At 25.7% G+C, this 12,477-nt stretch overlaps 2 protein-coding genes across 3 annotated transcripts; both read left to right on the top strand.

The window, feature by feature from the left end:
* Positions 1 to 851: 851 nt before the first annotated feature.
* Positions 852 to 3,184, top strand: LOC114186276. 2 transcript variants are annotated; one of them, XM_028074334.1, is made up of 4 exons: positions 852 to 946; positions 2,060 to 2,266; positions 2,348 to 2,547; positions 2,983 to 3,184. In XM_028074334.1, exons 1-3 carry the CDS (start codon positions 910 to 912, stop codon positions 2,545 to 2,547), a joined length of 444 nt encoding a protein of 147 aa, XP_027930135.1. In that variant the 5' UTR covers positions 852 to 909; the 3' UTR covers positions 2,983 to 3,184. The 2 variants fall into 2 exon arrangements, 1 of the variants encoding a protein (XP_027930135.1); XR_003605002.1 differs by lacking the exon at positions 852 to 946 and adding an exon at positions 1,041 to 1,345.
* Positions 3,185 to 9,271: 6,087 nt separating this feature from the next.
* On the top strand, positions 9,272 to 12,284 carry LOC114186275. Its single transcript, XM_028074333.1, has 4 exons — positions 9,272 to 9,372; positions 10,914 to 11,156; positions 11,244 to 11,462; positions 11,973 to 12,284. The coding sequence occupies exons 2-4, from the start codon at positions 10,961 to 10,963 to the stop codon at positions 12,038 to 12,040; spliced, it is 483 nt and encodes a 160-aa protein (XP_027930134.1). The 5' UTR covers positions 9,272 to 9,372; positions 10,914 to 10,960; the 3' UTR covers positions 12,041 to 12,284.
* Positions 12,285 to 12,477: the final 193 nt, after the last annotated feature.

Here is a 12,477-nt window from a genome sequence, read left to right as displayed (position 1 = left end):
GTTTTCACGTCCAAACTCTTCCTCACTAGTTGTCACCATTAGCATCACAGGTTCCTATAGTAAAGTATTTTTAGTAGGGTTAAATATGTTTTTGGTCCCTTAAATTTCAGTGAATTTTGGAATTAGTTAATTTCAAAACTTTGAACCAATTTAGTCTTTCATCTTTCGAGAATGAATAGGAAAAAAAAGCTTCATGTATGGAGCATGCCCATAAAGCTTCGCAATTTCACAAGAAAAAAATAAGTAAGAAAACGGGATTGGTTGAATTTCAAAAATTTGACCAAAATATAGATAAGAAGATTTAGCTTCTATAAATCTTTATTAGTTTGATACCCATTATATAAACTGTTTTAGTATAATAAGGATATATAGGTATTTCTGTGTGAAAATTCGTTAATCTAATTTTGTTTTCTATTTAATATATGTATCTATAGTAGATACATAGGTTAAAAAAATACATGTATTTTGGTACGACAATGATTTTAATTCAATAATGTATATATTAAAAAAAACATAAAAATGATTATTATTTTATTAAAATTTATCTATCAAATTAATCTCCTTTGCACTATATTTATTTAAATTGAATATTTCAGTTATACAAAAAAGAAAATTAGATTCCTGTCTGTCTCCTTTTAAATCTTGGTTTGTAAATAATTGTTTGGCGCTATTGGGATCCATGCCATGGCCTAGGACATAATTAGGACATAATTAGGACATAATTAGAGTGACGTTGATTTCAATTTAATTAGCCTGTTTGTCATTTTGAGATTAATCTGATGAACTTTGAGTCTTTTATTAAAATGCATAATATCATCCTTGAACGTTGTTAGAAAGGGAACATCACAGTGTAAAGCACATCAAACACAGAAAGTCGCAGAAGACTATATGAGTAACATTTTTTCATAGATGTTTTCTCTTGTAATGATTGGCATAATGATATCGGGTAAGGATTGAAATTTCGGAAATAGTCTCTTAGGGAATAAAATTGTGCATATTTAGCCTTCATTCATTACTGTTTTTTGTTTTTTTATCATGTGAATTGAAATTTGACTCCTATTTTACTATATTTACACCCTTATGCCCCAGACAAAAATACTCCCCATTCTCCACTCACAGAGGGCGCATGACCTCTGATCATGTTAATTCTCTTCTTCCCCGTTAACAACCAGTCCCCATTCTCCACTCACAGAGGGCGCATGACCTCTGATCATGTTAATTCTCTTCTTCTTCCCTAATTTATCATCACAACATCATTTTTCTCTCCTAACTCCTCCCTTCCTCCTTCTCTAATTGGCGGACGATTGGCGGACGATTCCGACCGCCACGACTACAGCCAAGACAGGTTTGTTCGTAATTTTCGTTCTGGTTCCTTTCTCCCGATTTGTAACCTAAATTCCTGATTTTCATAACCTTAGATTTCTGATTTTGTGATTTCCGATCAGGACGACCCATTTTGTGAATCCTAATTATTGTTGTAGCTGCTGCCATTAATCGCTGTTTATCCTTCAATCTTCTTCCAATTTCAATTTCGTAGTTGCTGCCATTAATTCCCTAATCTATCATATTTTATGAGTCCCCTAATCTATCATATTTTATGAGTCAATTCCATCAGAATTTTATCTCCAAAGTGCATCAATCTCCATCATCTTACAAACGGCTAATATTGTTGACTTTGGTTTGGTTCTAAAAATTATGAAAAAAGAATATATTTATTATTTGTGATGCGTCCGTGATTGCATTTCCATGTCCTCTCTTCATTACAACATTATGATTATGATGAGTATCAAGTGTAAGTGGTACTGGTACTGGTGCCTAGGGATGGAGATTGTTCTGTGGAACCTTTTTAGACAACTAGTGTGCATGGTGCGGATATAACGGGGCATTTTCTTCGCCCCCTTCTCACGCTCACCAGATAACGTTCAATTCATATAGGTAGCAGAAACTAATTAGTTCTGTACTAGGTTACTGTTATAAATTTTTTGGGTAACATGTGTCAAGCATATAATCATACCATTTAAGAATTGAGGTTACTAAAATTGTCAATTATCATTGATAGGTATGGATTATGACAAATTTAAAACCCAGCAGAAAGAGCATACTAATCATATGGATGCTCTTGAAGAAAACTATCTATACGATCGCCGGGTCATGAATTTGCTCTCTAAAGACATTAGAGAGGAGATGGAAAAATTTCAGTGTAAGCATTCCAAAAACTTAGAAGCTTTGATGCAAGGAAATGAGGAAGGGCTGTCAGTGTTGTCAGGTAATTTTATTTATTTTTATTAAAAAAAAAGAATTGAAATTTTTTATTTATTTGCATTTATTTATTTATTTATTTTTTCAGATAAAGAAATGTTGGATATGGAAAGGGAGAGAATGGATAAAACCTTCAAAAAGCTGAAAATTTGTAGAATGGAAAGAGAACCGAAGTTGGAGCGAATGAAGGACCATATTTCAGAGCTAGAAACGGGTGTGAAAACGGTAAACATGGATAATGAAGTTATGATCAGAGATTTATCCGAAAAGATTGAAAACTTGAAGTAGGTATGTGATGTTTGTAATTAGTCCTGAGTTATTTGATTTGCAAATTTATAGCTGCAATGTAGGCTGATTGATTGGAGCTGGTTTGTAGGACATTGCATACTTGTTTGTTTTATAATTTGGCGTGAACTAGTTTGTTTTATAATTTGGCGTGAACTAGGCTTGGATGTGTGGGATCATGATTTGATATATAGGCTGCAGTTATTGGTAATACACTAGTATGGCCACCTATCCACACACTTGACACCTTTGCACTTTGTCATGGTGATCTAGTGTAACCGTTTTACAAATACATACATTTTCTGTGGTGGTATAGTATGGAATATGGAATTTAATTTGCATTTGACCTGGTATTATATAGGTGAAATATTATCTTTCCTTTGCTGCATATTGAATTTATATGTATTTTCTGTATTCTTTTAATTTTTTTGTGAGCAGAGGAGGGCTGAGGCTGCATGGATATGGTGGAGTGTTCATGACTACGTTACTTTTAATTACATTTTAATTGAATTTATATGTATTTTCTGTATTTTTCAATTTATAGTCTTTGATTTTGAACAATGATTACGAGTTGTTTAGTTTTTTTAACCATGAGCATGGTCTAATAAATAGTTTCTGTATCACCAGCTTTTTTTTCCTACCTAAGGCAGTCTATTTTTAAAATTTAATTGTGTTTACTTGTTAAGGTTGGCTGGTCCGTACAATGTTTATATCTTTTATTTATTTTATTTAGTTTCCTAATAAGCTGACAAGTGTATTTAATTATATTTTAAAATCTCATTAACAAATATTAAGGAATGTCTCCCGAACATTAAACTTATTTTTCTCCTCTTCATTAATAAATATATATACTTAATAATTATAATTATTCCAATATGAAAACAGTACTACAATGATTCTTTTTTCTCTTCATTAATTCATATTTAATAGTTATAAATGAAAATTTTCTTATTAAAACACTCCCACTCTAAAAAATCATTTTTTAATGATAACTCTTATTTTACTTTATAAAAAATATATTATAGATAGATATATTTAGATGTACTTATTTATAACATTAGTATTGTAACTGATATTATTTATAGTAATTAAGTTCTAAATTTTAATGCAATATTACAAGTTTTTTACAAAAAATTTTAATATTTATTTATGTTTCATTAATTTTTTTAATGATTTAAATTTACTTTTTAAAATATTAATTAATTTTTCATATAAATAGTCGTATACTTATTTATAATACTTATTTATAATACATATTGAATAGAAGTAGAATACATATTGAATATAAAGTAAAATAAATTTAAATATAGTTACATTTAAATGTTAGTATGTGTTTTATTATTTATTACACACCTGTTTATGAAAAATTAATTGAAATTTTAAAGAATTAAAATTTATATTTTTCAAAATTCTAAATTTGATTATTAAAAAATTAATTAAAATATAAAGAAATATTAGAATCGCTTATATATTTTATAAACATATAACAATGTAATATATATATATATATATATATATATATATATATATATATATATAAATACATATAATTAAATTTTAAAATAATAATAATGTAAAGACATCTAATTAAAAATGCATATATCTTTTTAAAATAAAGTAAAATCTTTAGTAAAAATAATTACTTCAATCTAATAATAAAGAGGAAACACATTTCTCCCTAGATATGATTTTCTTATTTAGAATTAAGTGTGCCACTTTAAATTAAAATAAAGTGGAAAGCTATGGTTAGTCACTTGTAAATTAAACTAGGTGAACCTTCTTTGGTCTTCTCTTCATTTCTACGTTTTTCTACATCTGTAAATTAAACTTTATTTATTTTAATAAATAAACCTAGTTGGAAGCTACTATCACAATTCAGAAGCTTTCAAATGCATATTTATTGACAAAAGGAAACATTGTTACAACTAAAATTGGTTTTATTAATTAACAGATAATTTTTATCAACAAAACTCACTATCACATGTAAGATCTACTTTTATGCCTTTCACGTTATTATAATTTGTTTGTCTATTTTGTGGGATCACATAACACTCATTAAGAATAATTAATATACATTAAATTTTATAATTATTTATAATATAAAATAAATTTTAACTTTAACTAAGTTTTGACCCGTACACGTGTCATTGATTTTTCCTTTTTATTTAAACATGATTTTTATATATAATTATTTAATGAATTAATATTTGATTGTTAGCTAATTTTATTATTTAATTATTATTTTAGTATTGATTTATTTTTTTAGAAATAAATATAAAATGCTAATACAGAATGCCTTTTCAGATGTCAAAATAAAATTTTTGGATTGTATAAAAATTTATCTGTGAGGTTATATATAGTGTGTAAAAGCATTTTTCAAGATTTATTATGGAATTTTAAATATAATATTTAAGTTAATAATTAAATGATATCATAAAGTTAAAACTTTTGAATTTGGTATATATTTTTATAATAATAATCATTTAACTTTAAATAAGTAATATTTTTTATTATTGATTTCTTATTAATGTAATAGATCATATTGATCTTAGTAGTCATTTACATTACGGTACTTTGTTTATTTATTTTTGATTAATAAGAATAACATTAATTGATGGGAAGCTAGAAGTTGGAACGTTTAAATATTTTAGTATTTAGAATATCTTTAATTAGTTATTATTGTTTGGTTAAAATTGAATTATTAATGTTTAGTAGACCAATATTAAATAAAAATGTGTTTGTTAAGGTATTATTGTACGGGTTAATTTTTTTTTTCTGTTTTCTTTTAAACTTAGATTAAGAAAATTATTATAATTATTATTAATTTTAAATAAATAATTTATTTATATAATTATATTTAAGTGTTATAATTGTTTATAATTATATTTATATAAATATATATAATATTTAAAAAATGATAATAATTTTTAATTATACTAATAATAAGTCTACTATTAATATTAATAATACCAATATTAAAACAATATTATTCTATATTATCATGAGCATAGATATAAATATTTAAACCAATATTTAAAATGAATTGTGTATGTGAAATTATAAAAATATTAAGTTAAAAATAAATTATTCTAATCAATATCCCGTATAAAATAAATATAAGATATAATTGATTTTAAAATTTGTTAACAAAATAATATATATAAAAATTTAGACCAATATTTAAAATAAATTGTTGATGTAGAATAATTAATATATAGAGTTAAACATAAATTATATAAAAAGTAATATATATATATATATATATATATATATATATATATATATATATTTTGTAGTGGATCTCGTACAAAATAATAATAATAATAGTATGAAAAAATTAAATAATTAGTCACAGGTATTATTTTAACAAATTAATTAAAAATAAATAACATTATTTTATAATAATATTATCACAAAATGCGTTTAAAATATCAAATAAACTTCATAAAATTTGATAAAAATGACTAAATTCATGTATTTCTAAAGATGAATGACTAAATTGGTATAAAGTTTTGAAGAGGGACTAATTCTAAAATTCACTGAAACTTGAGGGACCAAAAATATATTTAACCCAAAAATTAATTATATTATCTTACATTAAAAATAGTTTTAACATCAATACTAATAATAATAATAATACTAATACTTTATATTTTATATTAGTACTAATAATAATAATAATAAAAATAATAATAATGATAATAATGTAAGGATATTGTACAACATAAATTAACACAACTAAAGTTGAGCTTAAAATTTGTCAATAAAAAACACATTCAATATATATTCATTGCTAAACTAAATTGTAAACATAATATGCATTAAAGTTTTTCTGAAAATAATAATAATAATAATAATAATAATAATAATAGAACAATGTAGACATATTGTGATTGACATTAATATCATAGTGTACACATATGATAAATTATGATCTCGTACAAAAAAAAAAAAAAATAATAATAATAATAATAATAATAATAATAATAATAATAATACCATAATGTAAGTATATAGTATATAAGACTATGGATCCCGTATAAAGTAAATACATAATCAAGTCAAGATTAAGCTTAAAAATTGTCAATAAAAACATGTATAAATACAAAAAACTTTAAACAATATTTATATATATATATATATAAAATTTTCTTTCATAATTATCTATTCCTAATTTATTATTTACAATATAATTATTTATCCATTCTTTAAAGAGTAACAATTATTTTTGCATAATAATAAACTAATTTATAAAAAAATCTTCAAAAATTAATCATATATTTATTAATTGCAAGATATAAATTTAAAAGATTTCAAAACGTTTGAAATACATAAAATTCATTCATAATTAAAGAATTCAAAGTAATTAATAAAATTAATTAGTCAATTATTAAAAGTAAATAGAAACAAATCTTATAATTATGGATCGTAAAAATAAATGTTTTAATCCTTAAAAATATTTTCTCAAAATAAAATAATTATTTTTTAAAGTAATAAAATATAAAATATTTGTAATAAATATTATTTTAAAATTTGTTGATTAATAATTAAGTGAATGATTTAAAATAAAATATATTTATTCAAATAACATTAACAAAAATAATAAAAATTATAATATTATCAATATTATCGATTACCAATAAAAACTACATTCATAATTAAATAAAATTAAAATAATTAATGAAATCAACTAATTAATAAAAAAAATAAAAATTAATTATATAATTATTAATTGCAACTGTATATATTTAAAAGGTTTCAAAATGTATGGAATTAAAAACAATCCATCCATAATTAAAAAATTAAAATCAATTAATAAAATTAATTGATCAAATATTAACAAAAATTAGAAAAAAAATCATATAATTATGGATCGTAAAAATAAATGCTTTATTAAAAATATTCTAAACCATGTTTCAAATTAAAATAATTATATTTCAAGTAATAGAATATGTAATAAATATTTTCAATATTTGTTGACTAATAATGAAAAACATAATTCAAAATAAAAAATACTAATTAATTCAAATAATAATAACAAAAATAATAGCAAGTATAATAGTATAATCATTGCAACATATAAAATTTAAAAGATTTCAAAACCTTTACAATAAAAAAACTCCATTCATAATTATAAAATAAAAAGCAATTAATAAAATTAATTTGTCAATTATTAAAAAATAAATAGAAACAAATCATATAATTATAGATGTAAAAAATAAATCTTTAAATCTTTAAAAATATTCTCAATCATGTTTTAAAATAGAATAATTATTACTTTGAAATAACAAAATATTTTCAATAAATATTAATTCAAAATTTGTTGACTAAATGAATGATTTAAAATAAAATATATTTATTGATTGAAATAATAATAACAATTATAATAGTATTATTAATTACCAATAAAAATTCCCTCCATAATTAAAGAAATTTAATATAATTAATGAAATCAACTAATTTAATAAAAAATTTAGAAATTAATCATATATTTATTAATCGTAACCGTATTTTCAAAACGTACAGAATAAAAATCAATTCATTCATAATTAGAAAATTAAAAGCAATTAATAAAATTAATTGATCAATTATTAAAAAATTTAAAAACAAATCATATAATTATGAATTATAAAAATAAATATTTTAATATTTTCAAATTATTCTCAATCATGTTTCAGAATAAAATTATTATTATTTTGGAAAGTCTAAATTTATATACATTTAAAAGAGAAATTACTATATACAACTGTCATTTAGTACGAAGGGCAAAAAATCATAAAGTAGAAGAGATCAATATTTTTTCAATCAACCTAATTTGAATTAAAATGGTAAGTTGCTTTTATTAAACTAAAACATCAATCTCAATTTTTACTATTTTTCTTCTTAACAATAATTTTCTTTTTTTACAAATGATTACTTTACTTACCAATAAGATTTCATAATATTTCAACACTTCTACTCCTTCTAAGTATGACTTCAATCTCTTCGTCGGTATAGCTTTTGCCTTTAAAACCTTGAATGGTGGCCTCTACACAAATAAATATCTCAAGTTCAGCATTAGCAACAAACAAAAAAGAAATATGACACCCTTAAACCAACTCACCGCGATTATAGTGTCTGCATATTTTTTAGGTAATCAAGGTTCACATGCTCCATTTAGTAACTCAATCATTATTAACTCAACTTGAAAATGAATGACAATGGAAAAAGAAAAAGATATCATTTAACTAAGCTAAGAAATTTAACGTTTAAAGAACTGTTTAATAGTATATAGATACAAATAAAGTAAATAAAACGAAAGAATCACTGAAAAATTGAGATATATGGATATAAGGAAATAGAATAAGTTAATGTTTAGTGATACAAGAATAGATGACCAAAGGTTAGTGGGGATTTAAGTGGAAACTTGCTACTCTAAACACAAGGAACCTATGAAAGCTGTAAAATGATTAAACAAATGAATTTAAAGAAACTTTGAATCAGGAAGAATTAACATTGCATTAGAAAGCCAGAAACCAATGGATAACAAATAGGGATAACAAAACTCAGTATTATCACATCAAAACTATTGCCCTGAATCCAAACGATAAAGAAATCATAATGTTCAGTGATGATGCAAATGAGGTATGACAAAAACTGGAGAATTTGTGAAAGCTAGTTCACTAAAATTAAGATTGAAAAATAACCTGATTGAGGCAACGTGTAACCTGATTGAAAAATATGAAAAATCATTTTTCTCTCCTAACTCCTCCCTTCCTCCTTCTCTAATTGGCGGACGATTGGCGGACGATTCCGACCGCCACGACTACAGCCAAGACAGGTTTTTTCGTAATTTTCGTTCTGGTTCCTTTCTCCCGATTTGTAACCTAAATTCCTGATTTTCATAACCTTAGATTTCTGATTTTGTGATTTCCGATCAGGACGACCCATTTTGTGAATCCTAATTATTGTTATAGCTGCTGCCATTAATCGCTGTTTATCCTTCAATCTTCTCCCAATTTCAATTTCGTAGTTGCCGCCATTAATTCCCTAATCTATCATATTTTATGAGTCCCCTAATCTATCATATTTTATGAGTCAATTCCATCAGAATTTTATCTCCAAAGTGCATCAATCTCCATCATCTTACAAACGGCTAATATTGTTGACTTTGGTTTGGTTCTAAAAATTATGAAAAAAGAATATATTTATTATTTGTGATGCTTCCGTGATTGCATTTCCATGTCCTCTCTTCATTACAACATTATGATTATGATGAGTATCAAGTGTAAGTGGTACTGGTACTGGTGCCTAGGGATGGAGATTGTTCTGTGGAACCTTTTTAGACAACTAGTGTGCATGGTGCGGATATAACGGGGCATTTTCTTCGCCCCCTTCTCACGCTCACCAGATAACGTTCAATTCATATAGGTAGCAGAAACTAATTAGTTCTGTACTAGGTTACTGTTATAAATTTTTTGGGTAACATGTGTCAAGCATATAAGCATCCCATTTAAGAATTGAGGTTACTAATAATTTATAAGCATTTTCTTGTTTTAGTCTATCAAGATATATTTTCGTATGGTAACAGAATTATCAAATTTTAAATTGTATATAATTCGTAAGCGTATACTTATAAATTTGAAATGAAACATTGGTGTTGAAAGAGAACCAATCACTTGGTTTTAACTTGAGATTTGTTCTGGTAGACTAGTTGTCATGTCAAAACTAAAAAAAAATTAAAAATATTTCTCTACCTGAAATTGTGAATCATAGTATATCTTATAAATTTATGGGATGATTCCTTAATGTGTCAGCAAATTGCATATCACTGAAACATTCGATAAAAAAAAACAAGAAACAAAGATAGAGACGCACTTTCAGTGTAGCTTTTACTGTATGTTTATTATTAAATTTTGTGGCTAACGAATTTTATGGTTAGTTGGATATATGTTGAAAATAATCTCCACACACACTAATTTATGATTCAGAGTTGTGCTAGGTAAGAAAACAAAAATGAAAATATTTCATTTTTGTTGCTTTGTATGAATCTACAATAGCTTGTATTGCTGCTGAATTGGTGTTGATTGCTGAATTGATTTGCTATTGAAATTGGGTTCGTTTGAAATGTGTCTTGCTGCTGAATTGTGTGTTGCTGCTGCTCTGCTGAATTAGTATACTGTTTGAAATTTATTTCGTTGTTGCTGTGTGTTGCTGCTGCTCAATTGGTGGCTGCTGCTGATTTGGTTTGGTAATGTATGTATTGTATTAGAAAATTGAATTCGGATTAATTTAGAAAAAATATTGGCTGATAAGGATGATGTGTAAGGAGAAATAATTGAAATAAGGGTTAATTATGTTTTTCGTCTCTTGATTTTCGTTTTTCGCAGTGAGGTGTTGTACGAGGGATTGCAACGAACTCAGAAGCCAGACAGGCATGGAATATGATAATCTTAAAACCCAGCTGAAAGAGTGCAGTGGTCGTATAAATGCTCTTCAAAGCAGATTGGAAGGTCATGGCTTGTCCATGAATATGCAGATGAAGGTCCTTGAAGAGAGGATTGAATCCATTTATGCTAAGTATTTCAAAGTCATAGAAGCTTTGAAGGAAAAAAATGATGATCTGTTATCAGGTAATTTATTTATTTTTATTTTTATAAACAACAAGAGGAATTAATTTTTTTTTATTTGCTACTATTTTTTGTGTTTTTTTTTTTCAGAGACTGGAGCAATGAAGAAGCTGGATAGGGAATGGAAGGAATTGAAGGAAGGGAAGGAAAAATTATTAAAGTTGGAGGCTAAGATGAAGGCGGACAAAGAAGTGCTGGTGGGGGAAATAAATGAGCGGTTATCAAAGCTCAAAGATTACATGAGGACATCAGAGAAGGATACTGCAGCTATGATTGCAGCTATGATTGCAAATTTAACTGAAAAGCTGAGTAAGGTTGTAAAGCCTAGGGTACTTGTTTGTAGGACATTGCATACTTGTTTGTTTTATAATTTGGGGTGAACTAGGCTTGGATGTGTGGTATCATGATTTGATATATAGGCTGCTGTTATTGGTAATAAACTAGTATGGCCACCTATCCACACACACTTGGCACCTTTGCACACACTTGGCACCTTTGCACTTTGTCATGGTGATCTAGTGTAACCGTGTTACAAATCCAGACATTTTCTGTGGTGGTATAGTATGGAATATGGAATTTAATTGCTATTTGAGACAAATAACATTAAGAAGCTAACAATACCACTTGGTAATAAAATAACTCAACTCAGGTAGGTAACCTTGTTATGTATATGATAGTGAACAATTTGCATTTGACCTGGTATTATATAGGTGAAATATTATCTTTCCTGTGCTGTATATTGAATTTATATGTATTTTCTGTATTCTTTTAATTTTTTTTGTGAGCAACTATCCTTATTCTTCATATTTAATAATGCAGTTTTCAATTTTAAGTGGAGCAGAGGAGGGCTGAGGCTGCATGGATATGGTGGAGTGGTGAAGTCATGACCTACATTACATTTTTGCAAGAGGCATGATAAACATGGTGACAAGTAGTCTTTGATTTTGTAAGTTTTTTTGTGTGAATATGATACAATACGGGTTAACAAGAGCCTACAAGAGTGCATAGCAAACCTCAGTGGCTGAAAATCTTTACTTTAAAATGATTACGGGTTGTTTAATTTTCTTGAACAATGATTACGAGTTGTTTAGTTTCTTTACTTTAAAATGATGAGTTGTTTAGTTTTTTTAACCATGAGCATAGTCCAATAAATAGTTTCTCTGTATCACCATCTTTTTTTTTTATAGTTTTTAAAAATGTATTTAAATATTTTGAAAATTATAAAACTTTTTGTTTCGGAGGTTGGATGGTCCGTACAATGTTTATATCTTTTATTGTATCATGTTGTTTTTGGATTAGGTTTGCGTTGCTTTTCTCACTGTGT

Source organism: Vigna unguiculata, chromosome 5 (genome assembly GCF_004118075.2).
Source record: "Vigna unguiculata cultivar IT97K-499-35 chromosome 5, ASM411807v1, whole genome shotgun sequence".
In the NCBI taxonomy this organism is placed as follows: domain Eukaryota; kingdom Viridiplantae; phylum Streptophyta; class Magnoliopsida; order Fabales; family Fabaceae; genus Vigna; species Vigna unguiculata.
Note: the sequence above shows the minus strand (reverse complement) of the source record. Positions and strands in the feature narration are given on the sequence as shown.